At 41.9% G+C, this 26,975-nt stretch overlaps 1 protein-coding gene across 1 annotated transcript in view; it reads left to right on the forward strand.

Moving 5' to 3' along the window:
- LOC308304308 (rho guanine nucleotide exchange factor TIAM1-like) overlaps positions 1-26,664 on the forward strand; it is a gene marked incomplete at its 5' end in the record, with an annotated part of 73,414 nt that extends 46,750 nt beyond the window's left edge. Inside the window, 12 exons of the mRNA XM_080748886.1 lie at positions 7,455-7,682; positions 10,871-10,939; positions 12,222-12,347; positions 15,695-15,803; positions 17,119-17,298; positions 17,720-17,835; positions 18,197-18,305; positions 19,536-19,594; positions 20,274-20,370; positions 21,391-21,478; positions 22,141-22,313; positions 23,556-26,664. Coding sequence (XP_080605012.1) covers positions 7,455-7,682; positions 10,871-10,939; positions 12,222-12,347; positions 15,695-15,803; positions 17,119-17,298; positions 17,720-17,835; positions 18,197-18,305; positions 19,536-19,594; positions 20,274-20,370; positions 21,391-21,478; positions 22,141-22,313; positions 23,556-24,241 — 2,040 coding nt within the window. The 3' untranslated portion in view covers positions 24,242-26,664. The remainder of the gene's footprint in view (positions 1-7,454; positions 7,683-10,870; positions 10,940-12,221; positions 12,348-15,694; positions 15,804-17,118; positions 17,299-17,719; positions 17,836-18,196; positions 18,306-19,535; positions 19,595-20,273; positions 20,371-21,390; positions 21,479-22,140; positions 22,314-23,555) is intronic.
- Between the last annotated feature and the right edge of the window lie 311 nt (positions 26,665-26,975).

Genomic DNA, 26,975 nt, shown 5'->3' on the forward strand with positions numbered 1-26,975 from the left:
TACATCCAAATAGAAAACTCCTATCTGATTGCATTAAACAACGTTAAACAACATTAAACTCACTTTGCCACTCACTTTGTCACTCGATTTGCCATTCACTTCATGCATGCGCATACCTTCTATTCAATCATTGTGTAAATGTGCATTCATAGCATACAGTACTGACTAAAATCCTCAGTGTTCAATTTATCAATTTGTAACCCAAAATGTAACCATTTGGATACAATTATCCAGGCTCAGAGTTAAATGAACACTTTAGTAGAGTTGGCGGTTGGAGTATATTACGCAGCCTCTGTATCCTATCCCATGGTTTTACTGTAGATTCCATGGTTTCAGAGGAGGTGTGAAACTGCAGGTTTGTGCTTGCCTCTACACTCCTCCCTCCCTCACTCCCTCCCTGGTTTCTTGCTCTGCTCGTCTATCCTAAGGGGTGGGACTGGGCTGTTTTGACCGGACAGGAGAGAGAAAAGGTATGGCTGATCATTCTCACCTTTCTGTTCCTCTCTGTGTTCACAACTTCCTTCCTGCTTTTATTAGTTGGGTGTTCCCATCATTTGCTAACGGGTGGTGGTGTGATATGCACTTATGAGTTTCCTTGGCTGCATGCATTTATTTGTTATTGCTTGATTTATGTTGTTCACTTCTCTGTGTGTGTGTGTGTGTGTGTGTGTGTGTGTGTGTGTGTGTGTGTGTGTGTGTGTGTGTGTGTGTGTGTGTGTGTGTGTGTGTGTGTGTGTGTGTGTGTGTGTGTGTGTGTGTGTGTGTGTGTGTGTGTGTGTGTGTGTGTGTGTGTGTGTGTGTGTGTGTGTGTGTGTGTGTGCGTGCGCGTGCGTGCGTGCGCGGTGCTCATTCGTTGATGCTTGGTTTATAAGTGCCTGGATGGCACCAGTGTGACAGCAGGATCCTAGATCAAAACGGTGCTGTCTGATGAGATAAGTTTCATCATTGCTTTTTTGATTGATTATTTTTTTTCCTTTTGCTGTATCGTCAAGCTTTGTTTGGCCTGTCTTACTAATGATTTGCCATTGCAAGTCTTTTTTAGTAAACCACTAAAAGTTAGGAACGTCAATAAGATTTATTGATTGAATTCTGTTTGAATACTTTATTAACAGTTTGGAAATAGTATAGTGGTGCTAAAAGGATAACACAGAAAAACAGAAAGGCTAGATTCCATTGTGGCTCTATGTATTCAATTCATCAAGACATTTAAAGACATACAATAACATACAGGAAATCTAACCCTAACCACTAGTAGCAATAAACCTATATGTACACGTACAGTATACAGGTAGGATCATTTCTGGGGTCAACCCTGGAAGACTTTACTAGGATCACTTGCAAATTGCAGACAGTTACTCTTTTATGGTGCTCTTTTATCTGCCCCTAACAGTCGGGAGTACTGACATTCTTTTCTTATCTGTGTTCTGAGATCTGCAAATACATTGGAATTATTGTACAACAGTCCTGTCAGTATTGCACAAAACTGGTCCTTCTGGAATGGTGAACCATAATACAACCCGACTAATCTCACAGTGATGCTACTGGCCAGTTTTGTGGACTTAGGGGAGGGGACTTGTTTGAACTTTTGCACCTTATTTACTTAATTTAATTTTTGACAGTATTTACAAGTAGTTCAACATGTTTGTTTTGCTCTGCTTAGAGAGCTAGATGAGTGGGGTTTACTGCATCAGGACAATTCAGACAGGTACCCTTGGTAATCATGGATAAATACATTAAAGTGTTTTTATTTTGTCTTGGACACATCTGCACTATAGGTATTGGCTTTGTTGTCTCCACCAGCCGAAGGCTTGGGGGAGAGTATGTTTTCCCCTTCGTCCGTCCGTGCGTCCGTCCGTGCGTGTGTCCTCGCAGTTTGTGTGCAGCTAATCTCAGTCGCCGTTGGCCCGGTCACTGCCAAAGTGAGCACACACATTCCCTGGATGCCAATCTAGAACCTCTGCCCTAAATTTTTCAAATGGGCCTTTTCTAGCGCCACCTAGTGGCCGATGTTCGCAAAACACATTTCTGTGCACTACTCTTACAGATTTTGTCCAAAAATCCTACAAATCGGTAGGCAGTATCTCGACAGTCATGTGATCGACACAGATCTGTCCGATTTTGCATATTCCTTCCTGATTGGCTAAAATTGGCTTCCAAAGTTTGTAGGATTGAGACGTTTTGAACAAAATGCCTCAAATCCCAAACGCAAAGTGCAATTATCATGAAATCGCGCACACACGTTCCCACTAGGCCGAGGAAGAAATGCCACTTATTTTTTTTTAAATCAGCCTCATGGTGGCGCTATAACAGGCACATTTGTGGTTTTACCTATAACTCCATCGATCAGTTTCAAACTTTGTAAGCGCACTCCCTAGAGGCTAAGGATAAACCTTTGCCCTGCATTTTTCACATCAGCCTTTTATAGCGCCACCTTTGGGCAGACGTATGTAAAACACATTTTTGGATATTACTCCTTGAGATTTTATCCAAAAATCACGCAAATCGGTACACAGTATCTCTATAGTCATGTGATCAAGTCCGATCCGTCTGATATTTCATATTCCATCCTGATTGGCTAATATTAGCTTCCAAAGTTTGCAGGATTGCTCCGTTTTTGAACAAAATGCTTCAAATCATCAACGCAGCTTGCAATTACCGTGACATTTGCCACACATATTCCCACTACGTCAAGGAACAAATGCTACCTTTTTTCCACATTGGCCTGTTATAGCGCCACCAGCAGGTAGAGTTTAGCAAAACACATTTTTGGAACACAATGCTTCAAATCATGCATGCAGTGTCCGATTTCCATGAAAGATCTATGGTGAAGAACACATGCCACCCTTTTTACATTGGCCTATTATACAGTAGCACCACCGGGACACACGGCCTGGTGGAGACCTGTGCTCGGAAGAGCACTGCTTCTAGTTGTCTCATGTGGCCAACCCCACCCTAACAGTCAAGGCAGATTAAAATGAACGCTGAGATCTATTTTTGTAAATGCTTTTTTGGCTCTAATAGATTTATCACAGAGCCCAAAAGCATACATCATAACTTGGCATCTGTGCTTTTCCAGTCAGCGTGATGTCATAAGTCTCTAAGCCGTGGCGAGGGAGAGGGGGAGAGAGAGAGAGACTCACTTTCACTAGATGCATGTTGTGCGTTCCTGTGTAAGTGCTCGGCTGTCTCTTTCATTCTATCTTCTATCCATCCTTGGAGGAAGTACTCTGTGGTCTGATCTGCGATGCGTGAGAGAGGTTAAAGAGACAGAGTGATGGTGATGGACAGACAAATGATGAACAGCTGCACTGAAAGATGGTAGACTGGAGACAGAGGTAACGGACAAGCATCTAGAGGTGATAATCAATTCAGAAACTGAGGAGTAAGGTGAAAAGTTTGCGGTCTTTTTTTTCATGGTATTCTGATGATGGAAAGTATGCCGTTTAGTCAAATTCTAAACTGGGTCTGCAGAGCCTAGTCTCTACAAGAGTGGATTAGCCGTAAAAGCACTCTATTTTAGAGGTGGACAGGTGAGAGGTAGAAGTAGCTTTGTCTGTGGGACTGACTGACTGACGGACATACATACACTAGGGTCTGGAAATCCCACTGGTCTACTGTACCTAAAACAATTAAACGGAAGAGAAAATGGACACTTGACATGCCTTTTACCCCATGAACTCTGATGTGATGTCAGCCCTGAGGAGGAGCAGGAAATGCAAAAACCTGTCCGAATCAATATGTTACAGCTGGTGAGCATTATTGTGTGTGTGTGTGTGTGTGTGTGTGTGTGTGTGTGTGTGTTGTGTGTGTGTGTGTGTGTGTGTGTGTGTGTGTGTGTGTGTGTGTGTGTGTGTGTGTGTGTGTGTGTGTGTGTGTGTGTGTGTGTGTGTTCCTAGGGTATTGAGTAGAGATAGCATTAGAAAGTACCTTTAAATACATTTGATTAGAAATGGACTTTGAGTGGAAGTTATGTTGAAAAGTATAAAGCGTTTGAACAGAATTAGTGTTTGCATGGGAGGTATCTTTAAAATTAAAGTCAAGAAAGGGGTTCTCAGTGAAGCGCAAATCCCCGTCCGGCAGCACACACCTATCTCCCTCCATTGTGTCTGTGTGGCGCATGTGATATTGTTTAGGTGTTTTACGCATTGGTGGAAAGGCTATGATAAAGCATGCAGATGGTTAATGTCATGTCAATTATGCTTGGGTGAGACTGGATACACAAGTCAGGGTGGGACAGGGAATGTAAATGACAGTGACACCCATGTCTGTCCAAATGGACAAATTAATTGCAGAATGATCTGTAATGGTTCATGCGCAATCATGAAAATGATGCCCTTTCAGCTTATACACAAGATGTTTTTGTTGATGAGGACAGTAGAGAAGTGACCATTTTAGAAGTGGCATGTACATTTTACCACAGTCTGGAAGAGGCATTCCTTACCAAGGTGCTTAAGTACCAACATCTGAAGAATGCCATTATACAGCTTGGTTACAAATATTAACTGCTTGTGTTCATATATGGAAGCCTCTGTAATGTCCATAAATCAGTTGTGGGAGGCCTGCAGATTGTAGGAATGCCCAACTCAAGAGCTAAGACATTGGCAAAATTCAGTTCAGTGTCTGCGATAATTTGGCAGTCGCCATGGAGAAGGCGATGCTTCCTGTACCCATGATTTGTATCATGACATAATGTTGTTGAGCTTCTTAGACCTCTCTAACCCATTGCCAAAGCACATACTATAATATTGGGCTCTCATTTAACAATGTAATAATAAGATGAGAACAAAAGTATTTTAATTAGGTGACACTCATTTGTTTCAGTAGCCAACGGATGTAGCTGCAAAGACACCTATTCAGTGGAGCCAGTGCTTGAATTTGTTGGGGTGATGGATCTGGTTTGAATACCACAATGTAAATCAGCTTGTCATAACTCCCAGTAGCTCATGAGTAGACAGACTGTGGAATCGGCAGCGACAGCTTGTGAGCTGAACTGACCGGCCATCTGGTTTGTCATCGTTAAGAATGAAACAAACAGACAGCACCGTGGAATCTTTGATGACAATCGTTAGCTGCACTGAACCCACTGGTGCTTGCAATCTAAATCCACCTGTACCTCAGGGCTTACAGCGCACATACTCACAATTGAGGTCAACAGTGTATTCAGGGGGGCGCCAGCCGGCCTAGTGGTCCAGGCCCATACCACATAAGGCTCTGCCTGACAGCATGTAATGGGTTTGAGTCCCGATGACCTTTGCTGCGTCACTCCCCATCTCTCTCCCCATTTCCTGTCAGGGTCCTATCAATATGCATGCCTTTATTGATAGGACAGTAGACCCTGATTGGTTGTTTAGCTTGTTTTGTCTGAACAAATCAAATCACGAGTTGAGAAACGGAAGTGAGCCAACGAGAGCGAATAAAAGACAACACAAAACAGCTGACAGCTATGTGTTTGCAATTTTGTCTGTTTGGGTCAGTTTGGAGGAAAAGTTTAATCGAGCTTGTGGAAGAGAGGGGTGCGGGTTAGTTGTTACCTAATCTGGGTTCCCAGAAGTTTTTCTCTTTTTTCGCCACTAGGGGTTGTTACCCCATACCAGGTCCAACACTGTCCTAAAGCCCACCTCCCCTTCTCTGATCAGAACATTCCCATCTGCACCAAATCCTGGTGTGAGGTTTGACCCAAAGAAGTTGGAAATGTGGATTGTGTAGATATGTTCCTTATTGTAAGTAGTAGCCATTTCAACATTTACTTCCCTATTACTAAAATTATATTTTGTCCAAATGTGGCGTGCTTATACAGTATGACACCTTGCAAGGTTTCATATGGCTGTGATGTGATTCGGAAATGTAATTAGAACACCCATCCTGCCTCAAATTGAAAACCAGGCTCATCAGACATCTGTTGACATGCACAATACGACTTGCATTCACATGCATCTCAACAGGATTTACAGCACAGGCACACTAAGACAGCATCTATAATGCTGTTTTTCCCAAACTTGAAGGAGTTGATGGGCCCAGAGTACTTAGCCCCTCTAAAACCTGATAGATAAAGTGAAGGGATAAACACTCACTTCAAAGGTATCACGTTTCTTTCTTGTGACATCTTCAAAGTGAATGTTTTGGCTAAATGTTGGGCTCTGTTATTGACGTGAATGACTGTGCCCTTTGACTGTGTGACAAGAAGTGCAAAGTTAATAACAGTGACTTAACACAGAGGCTCTGGCTTAGGGCTCCTCTGAGTTCTTGGGCCCCTGGGCCCCTGGGGCTGGTAGGCCTGTTCAGTAATACACCCATGCTTGCATCCACATATACAGTATGTAGATATATAATTTGCAAATGTTTTGGGAAACGAGTGTACACAAAGTATTGATATAGTAATAAATAAATAATAGTAAATAACATTATAACAATAATACAACATTTTGTATAATATAATATGGTAATAATGACATGGTTGTCAAGTTTATGAGCCACTGAACTAGTAGACATGGGTGAACTCGCTTTGTTTTACATGCATTCCGAATTATTGTATCTTTGACACATTCAATCTCTCTCTCTCTCTGTTCAGAACCAAATACTAATGCCTCAAAACTGAGGAAGGAAGAAAGACATTTTAATCAATGAAAGTTTATTTTTTATACTCATCCCATTTGGGTGGCTCTCTGCAGTACTGTACTCGCCCTGCTTTAGTTGCCAACATGACTGAATATATTCAAAGTGTACCGTAGGTATAGATGTAGCAAGTATTTTCTCTGGCTGTCGGCAAACCCAATTTTTTTTTGTTGCAACTCATTTTGTTTTGGATTCACTGTGTCTTGTTCAAGGTTTATTAATTTAATTGATCACCTGAGGGAAGTTCTCATCAGCACAATATGAAGCGTATATGGATAATGCAGTAGATTAGAAAATTGAAAACTCAAGATGTTTTATATCTTACAGTAGTAGTAGATGAGTGGTGATATTCACTAGTAAAGCCATAGCTAGAGATTAGTCTGAGCATATCCACCTAATACTCAAAGGCTACTTCTACTGTACCTCCGTCTTAGGCCCTGCAGGTCTGCTCTTGTTTGGTATTTTTTGATACGTGGGTTGTATGTTACGTAGGTGGGCTGGCTTTTGCAAGTGGTAGGCACACCACTTTCGATTTGGTGTACGTATATTGGGAATGTTGTTTTAGGCTAATCTTTTTTTTCCCTTTTTTTCGGCAAATATAGTTTTTTTTTTAAATGGCTAAATTAGTAGATTTACAACTCGCTGCACTGTGCAAGTTTATTTTCAATTTTTTTTTCTTCTTATGATAAACTTTATAGGGTTTGCTTACAGTAAGTGGTTAACTGTATGTCAAACTCCCCAAACTAGCAAAGAATGCTAGAATGAATCATTTGTTCCTCTTTCTTCTTTCCTTTTCACATGTCTCCTTCTCTTTTGCCCTCTTGTCTCATTTTGTCCTGCAGAGCACGGAGCAGGTCACTGCTTTCTGCCGGAGTCTCCATGACATGAATCCTTTGGAGTGCCCCATGTCTTCCTCCTCTTCATCGTCCTCTTCGTCTCTCTCTCCGAGCCCCATCTCGGCCATGCCCCCCGCGGTGGGCTCCGCCGCCACTCAGAAACAGCTCTCACACGCAGACAAGCTACGGAAAGTCATCAGTGAGCTGGTGGAGACGGAGAAGACTTATGTCAAGGTGAGTGCCAGCTTTTATGTTTGTATCTTCTTGTACTTGTATCTTTGTGAGGACCTGAGATCTCCTCAGAAGCTTCCAGGGAATATTCTAGACTAGAGAGTGTGGTTTTAGGGTTAGAATTGGGGTTAGGAAAAGGGCTAATGATCTAGAAGTAGTCTTAATCGCCAGGTCCAGAGTTGGGAATTTCCTGTTACAATACGGCATTCAGATTCAGCTACTACATGTAGCTTACTGTAACACTCCACTCCACATCACAACAACACCTCCGTCGCATAAGCTTCCTAATTTTAGTCACATCTAAAAGGCAGCACTCATGCAGTTTGCACCATTGTAGAGCAGCGCCTGCATCCAAGCATCTCTAAAGGGGAAAAAAGTACCTTCTCCAGCCAGGGTCATAGTTGTAATACAAGTGGTCACTGGATGCTTTAAATAAAGTAATTACATATTTGAAGGAGTAAAGCAGAAACCTTTTGTTTACACAACCTTTTGTTTACACAATCAATGCATTATAACAGTGAGTATAATGTGAGAATTGTAATTAAACTATGATCCTGGCCAAAAAGGTATGTGAGTGGCTTTATAATGTGTTATGATTGCATTATGAGTACTTATGAGTGCTTATCTATACTATAATTTTGCGAATGTCTGTCTGAGTGAGTGAGTGAGTGTCTGTCTGTCTGTCTGTCTGTCTGTCTGTCTGAAACAGCGTTTCTCCTCAGTGGCTGGAGCAATTGATCTGAAATCGCATCACCATTAGCATATGAACACACCTAACATAACTGTGAAGCCCGTTTGTCACTTTCACAAATCATATACTGTATATTAGCATTTTTATGGTGTATCTATATCTATTTAGCCTACAGTACCTTTTGTGACCACACATGTTAAGGGAGGGGCGCTGTTGTTCAGCCCATGCACAATCACACACAAACCCACACACACACACACACACACACGGGGGGGGGTGGGGTGGGGGGTGGGGGGGGGGGGGGGGGGGTGTGTGTGTGTGTGTGCAGGCGGGCGGGCGGGCGGGCGGGCGGGCGGGGGGGGGGGGGGGGTTCTGGCCCTGTTACAGATGTTGTCCAAAAATCATGCAGATCGGTACACAGTATCTCTGTAGCTGTTAAATGGAACGGGTATTTCTTACATTGATGCTCCTACATATTAGCATGCAAGCACCAGTTAAAGTTACTTTCCATCCCTCATATACTGTGTGCACAGTGCACATCCCATAACCCACACACTGCACATCATTTCGGAGCTCATATCTTTGAACGGGTAAGGGCTAGTCTATCTATAAATGCGAGAAGTCTCTGCGTGTGTGTCTGTGTGTGTGTCTGTCTGTCTGTAATCCGCGTATCTCGAGAACCGTTCATCCCACCGGCTTCAGATTTGGCACGCGCGTTCCCCGCTGCGGCGCGGAGTGCAGTGCCGGGCCTCGACTCGACCCAACACGCGATTTCCCGAACGGGCTCAAAACGTTCGGAATCTCCTTATGCGGAGATGATTGTTGACATCAGGCTGTTCTGGAGGAAATCGGTGCAAGCGCTGACTCATTGTGACATCACATCATAAAAGGCTCTGACATCACGTACACCACATGAGTCAACAAAAATGCCATGGTTACATATTGAATGTCATCAGTATGACATGTTTTGATGTTCCTATGGGCATAAATGGACACAGGCAAACATATGGTCAAAACGGGTCTTATGACAACAGGTATAATGGGGTTTGCATTAAAGGGTAGGGCATTCACAGAGATCTCCATATACTGTATGGGCAAAAAATGGACGCCCATATGTGGAGCTGATGTCTGACATCAGCTCCACATCTGAGTTTTCCGGAACCAGCACTGTGTCTCCACCTATGCCCATATAATGGGCATAGGTGGACACAGGCAAACAGACAGATAACTCCATATATGGGCATAAATAGACACAGGCAAACAGATGGTCAAAACGGGTCCTACAGAGATCTCCATATATGGGCATAAAATGGACATTGACAGATATCTCCATATATGGGCATAAATGGACACAGGCAAACAGATGGTCAAAACGGATCCTATGACAACAGGTATAATGGGGTTTGCATTAAAGGGCGGGACATTCATTCCCTATTTACATCATTCCCGAGTTGGCCAGGTCGCCGACTAGACACTCGGCCGCATATCTCCATATATGAGCATAAATGGACACAGGCAAACAGATGGTCAATACGGGTCATACAGAGATCTCCATATATGGGCATAAAATGGACGTAGACAGACAGATATCTCCATACATGGGCATAAATGGACACACGCAAACAGATAGTCAAAACAGATCCTATGACAACAGGTATAATGAGGTTTGCATTAAAGGGCGGGGCATTCATTCCCTATTTACATTGTTCCCGAGTTGTCCAGGGTGCCAGTAACTGTAATTATACAGTGTTATACTCTAATTGCATTGCTTTTATACCTTATATGTCATTATAAAATGCTTTATAAAGTTTAATTATTGTTATAAAGCATTGAGGATTTGTGAGTTCTATGTCATAAATACAGTAGATTAAGTATGTTTTTACATGGGATGTATAGCAAGTGTACCAAACAATAAAAGTGTTACTTTTATACCACACCCTTTAAAAAGCTCAATGGATGTATTATTTCCATTTTTATCAATATCATGTTTAACCTCTGAGACACAGCAGACAGAAATGGTACCATCCTATTGTGTGCATTAGTGATCAATATAATGGCAATACCATATATATGGCAATAATGTTGGAAAAAAGTGTACCATTGTGGCAATAACAATACCATGTATTATGATGATGAGTGTGATGATCTGCCCTGTATCCATATTAATGTTTGTTTTGGGTGTCTTCAACAATTACACTCACACATGCGAATGTGATATGGCAGCATTCACTTTCTATAATTAAAATCAGCTGTGAAGTTGTACTCAGGTGGTGGTTGAACCACTTATTATAACAGGAATGGAAGTGGGTTCTTTGTCTGTTTTTGTGTGGCCTTTGATTTGCATGTAAAATATTACTAGTACTGTATTTGTTTTATTTGTATGTGCAATATTAGGACCTATATTGTATGTATGTTTGTCCTTGTTTATTGTGAATTACGTTGACTCCCCATCTGCACAAGATGTGTCATTCCAGTAAAACTATCCCCATGTGTGTTTCAGGACCTGAGCTGTCTGATAGAACGCTACTTGACACCGTTGCAGAAGGAGAACTTCCTCTCCCAGGATGAGGTACTGTACTCTGTGCCAGAGGAACTCTATTAGCCCAGACTACAGCAGTGGTTCTCAACGTTTTCAGGCCATGAAAGTAGAATATTTACAAATGGAATACAGTTAAACTTGGCGTTAAAGGCTCAGCTTTCTGAGATGTTCCCAGAAGTTGTCCAAGCAGCTTGCTAGGCAAAAATCAGGGAACGTTAAGCAAAACCCCCCATAGGGATACAATAGTAGTACAATAGCAATACATTGACAGACATCAATTTGGAGAAGTAAAAACTCCTGACTAGACACATAACTTAAAAATGTGTGACATTGTCAAATCCATCAACCTCTGGTGAAGTAGAGCAGTGTGTTCTTCACAGCTTTCATCTGACAAATCAGCACTAATTTCATTGGCAGCGACTGACTTCCTAGTCCCTGTGTAGCATGCAGTTTAACCTGTGACCTGTGTAGCATGCATTGCCTCCATCAGGTGCAGGTGCACATATTGTAGGGGATTTAATGGATCCCCATTAGCTGATGTTGGAACAACAGCTAATCTTCCTGGGGTCCATATAAGAAACATACACATATCCTATAAATACATGTAAATACAAAATTACAATGCATAATAAAAAAAAGTCTCTCCACCCTGCTCTCATTCAATACAATGCCTGTAGGTTAGGTGCTTTGCTTTCTCATCCTGATAAGTCTGAAAACGTTTTAGTTGAGCATGGCAGTCTCCATGTTTCTTGTTAAACCAGAGGGCACGGAAATATCAAATTAGGTTTTCAGTAGGCTACTCGTAACACTTTTAAAAACACGCAGCAGAAGAAGGAAATGTTAACGTTTCTCATACATATTTGGGTGTGAAGTGTGGTTTACATAGGATATTATGCAAGTAACACTCAAAAGCGAGAGACATTGAGAAAGAGAGAACTTAACAGTGTGAATTTGAATGCAGACATTTCGTCCACATTATGTTATGTTATTTTAGCTGTTGTAAGGATGCGACTAAATAAAAATAAATACAAATAAAAACTTTTTTATTATTATTTTTTGGGTGGGCACAAAAACAAAATGGGTGGGCCAAGGCCTAGTCAGGCCCACCTTTGGCTATGCCCCTGCTCTGAGCCACCCCACGCTTGCCTGATGAGTAGCGGTGAGGTGAGCCTGAGAAGGAAGGTTAAGCAGGACCCCAATTAGTTTGTTTTGGGCTGTTTGGAGCCTTGTTTTTTAGGGTTTTTGTGGCATCGCGATACCATACGTGTACTCTATGTCAGAATGTTTATTTGTGTGTTTGTGTGTGTTTTAGCTGGATGTTCTTTTTGGAAACCTCGGGGAGATGCTGGAGTTTCAGGTGGAGTTCCTGCAGACCCTGGAGGATGGCATCAGATTGGTACCAGATCTAGATCGACTGGAGAGGGTGGAGCAGTTTAAGGTCAGCCTGCATCCTCTCTTATAATGAATATGTACTGTATTAGATGTATGTGTGTATATTCTTTCAGTCTACTTCACCAGTGAACACAGTGGTATTTCACTGAATCTATTTAAGTGTCAAAGTATGTACAATACATTTCTCCTTTACAGGGATATTATTACGTAACTAGAAAAATATTGTTCCTTCGAAACAATTGTGGGCTCGCTTCAAGCCAGAAAACAATGGCTATAAAAGTACAAAATGTCAAGATCGCAGGCAGTGCTCTCTTTGACGTTACTGACGTCAAAGATTGGTCCATTTTGTTCCAAAAATGTGTTGTGCAAAAGTTGACCCGCTGGTGGCGCTATAACAGGCCAATGTAAGAAGGGTGGTATCTGTTCCTTGACCTATTGGGAATGTGCTTGCAAGATTTCACGCACATTGCAGGCTGTGTTCATGATTTGAGGTGTTTTTGGCTTTGGCCACTTTATCGCTGCTTGCAGCTATATTCATTATTATTATTTTTTTTGTGTGTGTGCACTTCATAGGCATATTAGATAAAGGTCCTTAGATTGTGTGTAGAATGTTTCATGCAAATTGCAAAAAAAAATCCTAACGGGTTTAAGTGTTTCACAAACTGCTCAAAATGATATAGCGCCCCCCTTTGGCCAATTGGGGTAAGATTGGTTTTAATGATATTTGGACTAACACTCTACATCTTTGCCAAATGCCATGAACATGTTACTTTGCATGTATGATTTAGAGGCAGAAGAATAATTTGCATAAAACTGCAATATTCATTGAATTTATTTTAAAAAGCATGTTTCAATTTTAAAGAAATCCGATCTGACAGATCTTTAGATATCGGTCCAAAGTTCACGTAAAAAAAGTTTTGTGCACGTGGAGCGAAAATTCCAGAATAAAAGCGGGTTTACGCGTTTTACAAACTGCTCAAAATGGCGGAAAATCAAAGGGCGGAGCTTACTTAACAACGACACAGATGTCTTCCGCTTGAGTCAAAGCACGCGTGTAACAAGTTGCATGTCTTCAAACGAAACGAGTCATGACTTATGCCCGTTTGAAGTTTGAATTTTCAAACGCTTCGTATAGCGCCCCCCTTTGGCCGATTGGAATAAAATTGGTTTCAGTGATACTTTGACTAACCCTCCACATCTTTGCCAAATGCCATGAACGTGTAACTTTGCATGTATGATTTAGAGGCAGAAGAATAATTTGCATAAAACCGCAATATTGATAGAATTATTAAAAAATTATATTTCACTTTAAAAGAAATCCGCCGAGATTAGTTTGACCGTATTGGTCCAAAGTTTATGTGAAAAAAGTTTTGTGCGCGTATCGAAAAAAACCCAGGAGGAGATAGATTTTTACTGTTTTTCATATAATTCCGAATTGTGGGAGACCTAAAGGTCAGAGGTCAAAAGTTAGAGGGTAAAAGTTGTTCGGCATGAGGAGACGCATACGTGTATACAGGTTTCATGACTGTAACTCAAACACAGCATGAGCTATACCTGTTCAAAGTTCGCACTTTCGAAGGCTTCCTACAGCGCCACCATTTGGCCGATTGCTATAGAAAATAATAGCACACTTCGCCACTGTAAACTGAACACATTGATGTTTTTATTTTCATTTTCTCACTAAGTATGTAGGAGTAGAAAGGAACCGAAGTTCCCGTCTACAGTATGATATGACTGATAGATAAATAACTAGAATTGACAGAGTCAATTTTGACAAGTGTGCCTGCAGCACGCTAAACGCGCGACCTTGTGCAGCGGTTTGGACCGTGAGACCGTCCGCCGAGTCGTCCGCGTTTCGTCGTGAGAGGGTCGGTCCCCGTGAAAAACGCGTTCTGGCATGAAACGGTTACGTTTCGCGCGTTTGTGACGCCCCCTAGGGGTCGAAGTGGAAATGCTTTTGGGGATCCGTTGAGTATGCCACCCCCGACCTGTGGTTGAAATTCAGTGTCGACTCGACCTATTGTTTGTGATTTATGGCTATCGTTTGCGAAACGTGCCCCTCCCGCTAACTTTGGAAGCGTGTTACGAACGAACGGTACGGACTATCGACATATGCTTTGACTATGTTTATTGCGTGGCGTCATAGATCATGTGTACCGGTTTTTAAGACATTTGAAGAAAATATGTAGGAAAAGGAGCAAAAAGTGTGTTTTGGAGAAAATTCAAGATGGCGGAAAATCTACCCATACGCAAATGGGCGTGGCCTATATGGGGAGATGCGTCATGACCCAAGGAATCCAGGGAAAAAATAATTTTCATTTTCCGACCTACGGTTCAAGAGTTACGGGGCAAAACGTAAAGTTGGCCGTTATAGCGCCACCATGAGGCCGAGTGATGTCATTATTTTTTGATTAATTCTTACAATCATTATGAACCTCCTCTCCAAGTCTTGAAACTGTAGCCCCTATGGTTTGCGAGAGAAAAATAATTGAATGCGATTCCCATTATAAGTCAATGGGGAAAATTAATTCACTAATAAATTAATATCAATTAAACTATAGAACCTTTCTCTTAGCAACTTGATAGCACACCATTCCCGAGTAAGCCGGTCGATTTGACATATGGCGCGAGTGTGTGGTGCAAAAACTGTGGGAGGAGTAGCGTGCCAAACTTTGGGGAAAAGTATGGACAGACTTAAGTAAATAAATATGAGCGATAACAATAAGTCTGCCCATGCTATGCATAGGCACACTTAATGACAACATCTAAAGTGTGCTCGCCTTATAGGCGAGCCCACAACTATTGAGATTTGAGAGGTTTCTTTCCAAGGTTTCTTTAAAGGACAGCTTCACCCATTTTCATCCTTGACTTCATTTAATTGGTCCTGATTAATGCTCATGATAAAATGGTACCATTTTTGTCTACTTGGTCTGTGTCTCAGAGGAGGGCTGTGGACAGTTCAGACTCACGCCTACCAGTGACATCATTGATGGGGTATAATGCTAATAGCAACTGCAGGGTTTCTATTAGTAAAGTAAAGTTAGCATGCTATAATGGAAGCCATTGTTCTCACGTTAATAAAAAAATATATAATTTTAAATCTTGAAACGATGATGTTACTGGGAGGCGGTTTTCTGAATTGTCCACAGTCGACCTCTGAGGCACAGAGTAGACAAAAATAGTACCATATTATCATGAGCATCAGAGTGAAAACCAATTATATGAAGATCTGTCTGTTTCATGTACAGACAACATGTATCATTCTATGTGAAAATCTATTTATAAGCAATGTCTTGGCAATGGCTTTTTCAGTTGATTAATATGGACCCAATGTTTTGTTTGTTACATGATAAATATGGATCTGAATGTTTACATTGTTTGCATTTTCCACAGAAAGTGCTGTTCTCCTTGGGTGGTTCATTCCTCTACTATGCCGATCGTTTTAAAATCTACAGCGCCTTCTGCGCCAGCCATACCAAAGTCCCCAAGGTCCTGGCTAAAGGTATAGACAAACAACACACACACGCAATCACTCAAACACGCACACACGCATGCACCTTCTTTGCACCTGCAACAATCTAGAGTCTTCCTTACAGTAACTTAAAGGTGCTAGTGAAACTTAAAGGTGCTAGTGAAAAAGTGATATTTTTTGTTAATATAGGAGTTAACCACTATGTTGCTATGATTTTTTCTCTTCAATGTCTCGCGTTGCCATGGTTACCATAGACTTCCATGTAATTGTGCAAGCGTGTAAAAAGTGCACGCCCATGCCTAGATGATGCACCACGTGTGTAGATGCTGTTCACAGCTTTCAAACAAAAAAATCCGCTTGGAAATCCGTTCAGGCATTCATGATTTATCAGCCATTATGTTTTCTTCAGATGTAAACAAACATGGCTGCCACGTTTGAAAGAATGGGTTGGTATGGGGGTTAAACATGCAATTTCGCGATCGCGATCATGCCTAATACATTTCTGGAGGTCCAAAAAAAAAATTTGAAAAAAATCTTTTTGAATTTTTTTATTTTATTTTTTTTTCAAAAACGGCCCAAACTCGGGGAAACTCGGGGTTGGCACAGCACTAGTACCAATACAAACTCGGGAAACTCGGGGTTGGCACCATATGTGTTAAATAGCTGATAGACTTCTGATATACTGGGATACTAATTAATAAACAAGTGAAATTCAAAGTGCCGACACAGAATTGAGAAGACAACATTAGAACTGGAACACTGTAAAACTGAAGCTGATAAATGGGTACTCTCTCTATCCGTCTGTCTTTCAATGTTATATGAGATACTTAAAGTGTGGTTCCTGTGGAAATAAGCCTCGGCTTTCTAGGATCTCCTTTTAGTTGACCTTGTACCAGTGATTTGTACTGTCATGAAACTGTACTTTTTTCTATTGCAAAACTTCTAATAAATTCTTCAATCAATAAATCTCCTGATCCGCAACCCATCTGAAAATGTATTTTCAGTTTATTAAAGAGCTGAAGAGACAGGAACACCCCTGTTACTGAACAAACACTATAAATGGCAGTTATTACTATCAGAATATAGAGCTTTAACTTTTTAACCCCCCAACACATTTTACCAACAAATACAACTTACACTACCTTTTAATTTCAGCCTTCAGTCAAATCACTCGTCACTTTTTGGAAGACCACCACAGCAAACTCTTCAGTGTTAGGTTAGCTCTGAGAGTGTAAAGATGGAACCTTAGGTATAAAAAAGGGTTTAGAATGACACTGAGAATGAATTCCACGTGCACTCTCTCATAGTATCATCTCTTTTGTTGTTTGTGTTTGCTTTCCTCCAGCTAAAACGGACCCAGACTTCAAGGCTTTCCTGGCAGAGAGAAACCCCCGGCAGCAGCACTCGTCCACTCTGGAGTCTTACCTGATCAAACCCATCCAGAGGGTACTGAAATACCCACTGTTACTGAAGGAGCTCTACTCTCTCACTGACCCTGACAGTGAGGAACACTACCATCTGGATGGTGAGCAAATACCTCCTCGGAACTTCCATATGTGCTTGCTTTTATGGTGTAATTCCTTTCATAATGAATTCATTATGAACATACTTATTCCTTCATAAAACCCTTAATATCTTACAATGCATGTGCGAAATGTGTACGTTTGTCCGCCTGTCGTTTGTTAAAACAGATTTTCGAGGAGAAAACCCAGCTATTTGTATGTTGAGACTTGTTCAGTCAATATATTCTTTCAAGTAACAATCTGGAATACCCAGTTGTGTTCTTGGGGTTACATGAAAGCCCCTGTATCCTTGAGCAAATCGTTTAAATATCTAAACATCTACCTGCTTATTCACTGGTAAATCCCTCTGGATTAAGTGTTGTTAATTGCCCACATTGTTATGAATTGTACATGTCTCAGCCTGCATTGCTCTGTCTCATGCAGTTGCCATGAAGGCCATGAACAAGGTGGCAAGCCACATCAATGACATGCAGAAGCTTCATGAGGAGTATGGAGCAGTATTCGACCAGCTCATCAATGAGCAGACAGGAGAAAAGAAGGTATGAATTGCATTCTAGTTTAAGTGCCCGGGTAGCTCAGTCGGTAGAGCTCTCGCCTTTGTACCGCAAGGTCATCGGTTCGATTCCGGGCACCGCCAACTCAGCATATGAGTAGCACGGCTTGGTAAGTCGTGTGGCAAGTACTGGGAGCTGATGGTAGGTGTGGCGCTCCACCTCAGCAATCCATCGCCCAGGGGTCTAGCGCATTGTAACGGGGACAGACTCCCGCGTGTTACCGACTGATAGCGACAATAAGCTACTCGCGACCTACTTGTTAGTTTGAGTCTGTCTGAGCAACCAGCCAAGGTGTAACCAGGAAGTGTTCCTGTCATTGCTGCTCCATTAACTTTCTGTTTCCCAGGTGGCTGACCTTTCCATGGGGGACCTGTTGCTGCATGCTACTGTGGTGTGGATCAACCCTCCACAATCCTTAGCCAAGAGCAAAAAGGACACAGAGTTGGCTGCTTTTGGTAGGACTTTGCTTGAATAGATCTGGTGCCACCTATAAGTTGTTTTACAAACCGGATGCTACCTCTGTGTCTCATTAGTATTTGCTATACAGCAATGTCATTCATTTAACATTTTTTGAATAAGAATTTGAAGGTTTTCAGAATCCATAGTTTGTGTTTTAGAAGGCTTTTTTTTAGAATCAGCCTCAGGTCTAAATGGGTTAAAGTCCAGTGTAATTACTTTATTTGTCTAACAAACAAAAGGTGATCTCGTCAAAACATTTCCAACATGTTGAATTTTCAAAGGTTTGATTCTGAGATATGGCTTTGTAAAGGTTGTATCTGATCTGACTATGTTTACAGTGAGGCAAAGTTTTTATGCTCATTGGAGATAAACAAATATGATGAGAAATATATCATGTTTGCATAATGTATTAACCATTTAGTCAAGGGTCAGTCCATAGACAAAGATAAATATTCCCCATAGCTTGTTTGTTTATATTTTAGGGTATTTGGCCAATACAGTTTACAATGAGTGAGAAGGTAGGGGTTGTCTGTGTCCTCCCATTTCTCCAGGACATAATTTTATTCAGCATGATTTATTTATTTCCAAATCTAGAAACAACAAAATAGTTCTTTTAGGTTCCATTGAAAAGGAAATGAAGATGGGAAAGAAATGTGATTGAGTAGAATGGGCCATTGTGCAGCTCTTTCATGGTGTGAAATTGTAAACCATCCATCATGACGATTGATGCCACATAATTGCAGAGACTGTGACTTTTGCGCATTTCCTAGATGGGACAGAAATAAACCTGCTGAAAGGAACAATCATTTTATTTTCATGCTTTTCATGCGAAGCACAGCATTGCATATTTCCACTTTGAAGGACCTCTCCACTTCATCACGATCACCAGGGCCTTAAGTGCATAACCTTCTTTATTCTACAGACACTCTCAAGCAATAAATATTGTACATATGAGCACATTCCCTGACAGTGTGATAATAGGAAAAACTCACTGCTCTGTATTTGCCTTTAATGTGGCACAGACCCATTTGTGCTGGTGACTTTTGTCACAGGCTTCAGGCTGTTTTCCTCAAAAGTGAAGATGAAAAGCTAAAAGCTCGTGTCAATGCACTGCCTTAAGCTGTGCTGCAGCCAGTGGTGCTGCAGGTTGCTTTTTATGTACAGTATCTGGTGGTGAATGAATGCATTCTTCATCTCTCCACTCTCCCCCCTTTTTTATTTTCCAGTGTTCAAAACGGCTGTTGTCTTTGTGTACAAAGAGTGCTCCAAGCAAAGGAAGAAAATCGTAAGTGCTGCTCTCCTCCTGTGTTCGCTGTTTATGAAGCATATATTCATATCTTTAACTGGCTTTCTGGAGGCCCCAGGCTGTATCAGGCTTACTTTCTTAAATTGGATTACCATTGTGGACAGACACATTAAGGCCACTGGAAAATTAAGCCCAATGCTATCCATTATGGACACACTAGGTCAAGTTTGTGGAAGAGAGGCAGTAACACAGAGAGAGCAGTTCCAAAGAGAACCCAATCACAGAAGAATCTAATGCCATCTACGGTTGCTCTCTTTCTCCCCCTGTTGGTTAATGTTGACATCGACCCAAGGTCTGTCCATACTATCTCCGACCACCAAACATTTCATTGGAAAGTTCTGACTTTCCGAACTCTAATTCGGGGGAATGGTTTTCAGAAGTTGCGAGTGACCTAATTTTATAGTTGAACTGGACCTTTCCGACGATAAGTTTGGTGGTCGGAGACAGTATGGACAGCCCTTTACCGTAGCATGTGCATGCTGATCAGTAACAACTTATATTTGAGTTATATTGGATCTAGAATGAAAAGTAAAATATAGCAAAATCTACAATCAATAAATAATAATAAAAAGTCAAGAGTGAGGGGTTAGGAAGGTATTTGAAACAAAGCTGTTTTTACATGTTAACAAGTCTTTATTCCAAACCTTCTGTGTTCCAGGGTGGCTCTCATCGTGTATCAGTTGGTGAGGACAAGGACCCCTTCCGGTTCCGTCACATGATTTCAACAGACTCTCTCCAAGTTCGCACCCTCGCAAGTACGTCTCTATAATACTTGATTTATTGCTTGTGCGACACATCACAGCGTATCGCAAACAAATATCTGCTATTTTCACCGCCGCACAACTAAGTATAAATCACGCTCAACTACAGTGCAATTACAATACAATTATGGCATAAATATTGCCAGAGAGCAGAGAGTGACCTGCAATTATTAAATGATTATAACTGTAATGGTCTTATAAGCAGATTATAATGTACATAGAAAGTGTTTCCAAAAAGGGAGAGAGGGCGAGATCATTTAGCGACCTACAACCGGGTCGCGACGTGGTCGGTAGTTTTCAGCGCCTGGGTCGCTAAATCGACCGACTGGGACGGTAAAACCACCGACCGGGACGCTAGAACCACCGACCGGGACGCTAAAACCACCGACCGGGACGCTAAAACACCGACCGGGTCGCTAAATCTACCTCAGTTAGGCTAACCTGCCACGCAACCTCCTGACCGGGTCGCTAAATCACCGACCGCGTCGCTAAATCACCGACCGCGCCGCTAAAGCGAGCGACCGGGTCGCTAAATCGACCGACTGGGGCGCAAAATCTTCCGACCGGGTCACTAGATGTACCAACCGGGTCGCTAAATCTACCGACCTAAAACTGCAGGCAGGTCGGTAGATTTAGCGACCGGGTCGGTCGATTTAGCGGCGCGGTCGGTGATTTAGCGACCCGGTCGCTCAATTTAGCGACCCGGTCGCTCGATTTAGCGACCCGGTCGCTGAAAACTACCGACCACGTCGCGACCCGGTTGTAGGTCGCTAAATGATCTCGCTCCTACTGCAAAAAGGCTGGAATAAAACATTTATACTGTTATAATCCAAATGGATAAATATGTATTAGTAGTACTGCATGCAGTCTCATGTTCAATCCCCTGTGGACCTGAAACCACCACGACTTTATTATTGTTAAATTACATTAACTGATGTATCGAGTGAAGATCCCTTCAATGAATGAAGGCCACCTATTTAATTTTCTCCCTATCTGTCTCTGGTTCTTTCTCAGACACAGACGGTACAGCGATGTGTGAGATAGTTCATACTAGGTCCGAGTCAGAGGGGAGACCAGAGAGGATCTTTCAGCTGTGCTGCAGGTACCTATTAATATGATTTGTACACTGTTTTGTAGACTCATGTCCCCCATTACTTCAATATACTCTAAAATCCTGAGCGTTATTTTAACTCTGAATGTACGAATGAACTGAGAGTTAAATTAACACTGAGGATTTTACTGTGAACTCTGTATGACTCTAGATAGATCAAAGCATTGGAAGTTATAATCTGAATTTATGATGTATTATGTAACGCTGCTATTGATGAATAATACAGCATGCATTATGCAATGCTGTGAATTCCCATGACTCTTTAGTTTTGTTGGTGGTTGTCTTATTTCATAACCACCAATATTTATTTTAATGTATTATTTTCAAGCTGATTTTACGTGTCGAGAAAACATGCCTGCCTTTCAACACACGGAAAGATTATTAACCTCAATAATTGTCAGGAATGCTACTCCATGCAAGCTAGGTTATTCACTGCAAGTTTGCAAATTATGCTAAATTTGTAATCAGCTGAAGAATCTGCAGAGATGTCCAAAGTTACATTTCTTTGTTATCTTTGGTGTCTAGATTTGTCAGGCATGTCCAATTAACTGTGTTTTGACAACGGGATGGTGGTTTGCCATGCCCTTACTCGATGGGGCTGCATCGTTGTGGCTATATTATTATTAATGAATGTGTGTGTATTCTGTTTGCAGCTCACCAGACAGTAAAAAAGACTTTCTGAAGGCGGTCCACTCCATCCTGAGGGAAAAGCAACGTCGACAGCTGCTGAAGACAGAGTCTCTGCCCCCCAGTCAGCAGTACGTCCCCTTCGGGGGCAAACGCCTGTGTGCCCTCAAAGGAGCACGGCCCGCCCTGAACAGAGCAGGTCAGATATAGCACAGTAGCTGTAAGGTGACACTTTTGTGATGGACAATAGGAGATACGAGATCTATACATTTTTGTTTACACAGTTAATGTGTAATTCTTCAGCATTTACTATGTTATGCCAAATCTTTATTTACTTACCACAACATGGCAGTGTTTGAGCTAGATCAGTGCTTTTCAAGTCCGGTCATGGTACCTCACAGTACTGTTGGCTTTCATTCTATTCAGGGAATCAGCGACGTACTGTTGACACAAGCTACTGTAAAAGCATTTATCTACTGTAAATGGTAGAGTAGAAAAACTGTATGTTGTTGCGACCGTGAGGTTGCAGTTTAGTATCAAAACCTCCTCCGTCCGTCCGTCCGTCCGTCCGTCGGTCACACGTCACACGTCACACCTTTGCCCTGCTCATATCTCCGCATCAGTATGACATCACACTGCTTGGTGTGTGCCGTCAGGGTCATTTGTGTACGGTGTGATGTCATACTGATGTCAGCAGTGTGATGTCATACTGATGTCAGCAGCTATGTCTCTATATATGGAGTTATATGTTGTTCGTGTCCAAATATGGGGCTTGTGAGGTCAGACTTAGTGAGATTCGTCGGTTATCTCCATATATGGAGGGAGAACCAGCTTATGAGCCGATGAGTTGTGTCAGAGTCGAGATCCTGCTTGCATCTAATCTGTCGGTAGATAATGCCGGTCTTATATAAGGGTCATTTGTGTACGGTGTGATGTCATACTGATGTCAGCAGTGTGATGTCATACTGATGTCAGCAGCTATGTCTCTATATATGGAGTTATATGTTGTTCGTGTCCAAATATGGGGCTTGTGAGGTCAGACTTAGTGAGATTCGTCGGTTATCTCCATATATGGAGGGATGTGTTGGTTATCTCCATATCTGGTTAATAACCACTGCACTTGATACTCCCTGCATATATTCAGAGCAGATTTGAGGTTCGAGTTGGACCTAAGAAAATAGTAGCAACTTGACAATTGACTTGACATAATAATTGAAAGCAAGATCATTAAGGGGTTGGCAGAGTGGGAGACTAGAGAATTGATATTTGGACTGGGGTTGGGCTTAATTTGCGAAATGTATGTTGAGACTTGACTTGGAAATACTAACAGCTCTCTGTGTAATGCACTGTAAAAGTACAGAGATGCTAATACAAAATGTAATTTAACCATTTGTTTTTGTCTTTGTCTTAATTCCACCCCCACTGTGTTCTGCCTGTTTAGTGTTGGCTCCATCTCGGACGCTAGGACGTAGGAAACTGGTGAGGAATCGCTTCACCATTGACACTGACCTAGTCTTCCACGGCAACAACAACTCCGACCACTCCGCCTCGCAATCCCAGCACACGTCCAGCCTTTCCACCCACTCAGCGCCATCGTCCCATCATTCCGTGCTCCAATCCCACAAGCCTCAAGGAGAGGACACGGACCGCTGGGTAGAGGAGCAGTTCGACTTGGGTCGATATGACGACCGGAGCGTGGGAATGGAAGTGAGCCCTGTGAAGGAAACTGACATTTTGAGCGACGACGACGAGTACTGCAAGTCTGTCCGTGCCGCATCCGCAGAACCCGTCAACCTGGAGGGGAGAATGGAGGGACTGGACCTGTGGAACGGGGAGGGAACGAGCCCTGACCAGCATGGAGGGATGAAAACGGAGAGGGGTAACGAGGTCAAACACAACAGGATGGCAGGGAGCCACAGGGGGGAGTCAGACCCCGCACTTTCTCCGGAGCGCGGGGACGACTCCCAACTGTGTCCTCGCGTCCCCCTCTCTCTCTGCACAGCACCCTCTCTGAAGCTCACTCCCCTAAAGCAGTGTGCGGCGGAAGGGGCCGCTGACCGGGACTGTGACGTCATCTGGGTGCGACGGGATGACTACGCCAACGGGTGTAACAACGATGTGTTTTGAGGGACGGTGGGGGAGACTATGTCGGACCAGACCTAGGCTGGACACATTGGCTGGGAGGACACTCTGGTTTGGAACACTGGTTTAAACAATGGTTTTAAAATATCATCAGAAGGTGACAGGGAGAGACCGGGATCTGTATTTGTTCAAGCTTTACAAAACAGTACTTTGTTCAACATGACACGTACAGATGGTGTAAAGCGTTGAACAATCCTCCCCTTTCAACGATCCACTCTTCATTTCCCACCGCCGTCACCCGTGGTCTGACAATCCTGAGGCGTTGGAAACGTCCAGTGGAGGAAAGAAAGAAATGTTTCTTCTTTCCTCTGGAGTTTCTCCTCGTCCCAAGCTGCTTGAACCGAACTATAAGGGAACGAGAGTCCTTTATTCGTACAGAAATGCTCACACACTGAGGCACAGCCACGCCTGTGAACCTGTACTGTATACACAGCTATGTACGAATAGGCCCTGCGCAAGTGCGCATGCACATGCAAGTAGGTATGTGTATATGTAAGGCAGAGGCACAGAGACTATTAATACACACACACACACACACACACACACACACACACACACACACACACACACACCACTGAACTTCTTGCCAAAAAAGTATATTTTTTGAACACAGGAATGTGAGTGTTATTTTTCTCTTTGACTCAGAAACTGTATTTGTATCTTAACACTCAAGGGCTGTGTGTTAATGAATTTACTCTTTTCAGGGGATTTTGGCTTAAGACTGCTGTATAAAATATAGTACCTCTAATTAGCTTTATTGTGCTTTTACTGTTTCTAACTTATATCAGATGCACACTGGTGTATCTGTGGGGTTGGGAGTCCAACAGCGCTATAGGACACATTTTGTAAATATAAAAAGCAATGTTTTGAAGCTCACTCATGTCTGCCAGCATATTAATTCCAATTGATGTTTAGGCAATAGATAAAAGCGTATACCTATTTTTATTTCAATACCCTTCTGACTTTCTGTTTACAGCACATTGAACTGTCCAGTATTAAAGATCACCCCTGTTGAAGAGGAGAATGAACAAGAATGTGATGCCAGAAGCAGGTTTACAACAAAGATTCAATGAATTTCTATAGCTGCGCTGTCCACACTGAGTCCAACCTTTCAAATGTAGTTGTTTCATATTACGTGTAATCTAATGTTGGTCATAGTTTTCTTTTAGTGGGCTTTTGATAATTGAATTTGACCTATTGAGCCCAACACACCACTTTAACCCACAAATTAAATGACACCCTTTACCTGTCCTGTTTACTTGACACAGAATCCTGTTACTGACCATATCTCTAGCTGTCTCTTCATCTTTTTCTTTCTCTATCTCATGCTTGTTTCTGTCTTTCTACACCTCTCCCTCCTGTCTCTACCACTTTCCTCCAATTATCTGTGTGCCCACTAGGTGGTGGTGTGTTATAGCGTCTTATCCCAGCAGCACGGTTAATGTTATCTCTGCTTGCTGCACAGTCTGTACAGTATCAAACCTGCACTTATTAACTGATGAGATAATCTATATGGTACTGATACTCTGGTCATTTCGACCCATGATGTTTTGAAACTGGGAGGGTAACATAGGATGCTCTTGTTTTGAGTTTTCTTGTGACAGTTTGATTAGATTTAGCATACAGGGTGATGAGGAACTCAGGTCCTCGGTGTAACTTAGTAAAGGACCCATTCTTGCGATTGTGAGGTACTGTACCAATACAGTTGTGGACAAAATTATTGGCACCCTTGCATTTGCTTTAAAAAAAAACCCCAAAAAAAACACAATATTTCTTCCAGAAACTTGGCAAATTAAAACATATTTTGGCATCAACATTTTTTGTTTGCAGAGGAACACAACAAAAAACTGGAATAAATACCGAATCCTAGCTCATTCCACACAGAAATTCAAAAAATGGCCTGGACCTGGATTTCAAATGCATTTATATGTTCTTATGTTAACTTTATGAACATAAATACAAATACATTAGACAAAAAAGACTAGAACTAGTCATTAACCTAATCGTCTTAATTGCGCACATCATGAAGAAACATCAAGGTCTCTGGAGATGGACTTGGAGCCTTGAGATTGTCCATGCTTGGATACAATCTTCTCTCTGACAATTACTTCCCTCCTTTTTTTTTTTTTTTTGGAAAAGGTGTCAATAATATTGTCCAGGCCATTTTTATTTCTGTGTAGAATGAGCTATAGGATCCTGTATTTATTCCAGTTTTTTGTTGTGTTCCTCTGCAAACCAAATAAGTACATAATGTTGATGCCAAAATATGTTTTTATAATGCCATTGAAGTTTCTGGAAGATTTTTTTTTTAAACAAATGCAAAGGTGCCAATACTTTTGACCACAAGTGTATATCTGCAATTGCAAGAGGGGAAAGACCTCTTTGTCTTTCCCCTTTGTACTTTTGAAACTGTGCTCGTACATAAAACTGTGGAGTATTATTGTTATTTTTATGTTATTGCTATATCATATGGAAAATAAATTTTCTAAACTTGCCTTTTTTCAGTGGGCTATTTGTCCACTTTCTCTCTCTGTGTGTGTGTGTGTGTGTGTGTGTGTGTGTGTGTGTGTGTGTGTGTGTGTGTGTGTGTGTGTGTGTGTGTGTGTGTGTGTGTGTGTGTGTGTGTGTGTGTGTGTGTGTGTCATTCTATTCAGTGCTGAAATGGAAAGTATTATGATTAAAATGTTGAAACTGGTGATTTAGGTATCGATTGTTTTCT

The sequence above is a fragment of the Nannobrachium achirus genome, assembly GCF_963921795.1.
Source record: "Nannobrachium achirus genome assembly, chromosome: 19".
Classification (NCBI taxonomy): Eukaryota; Metazoa; Chordata; class Actinopteri; order Myctophiformes; family Myctophidae; genus Nannobrachium; species Nannobrachium achirus.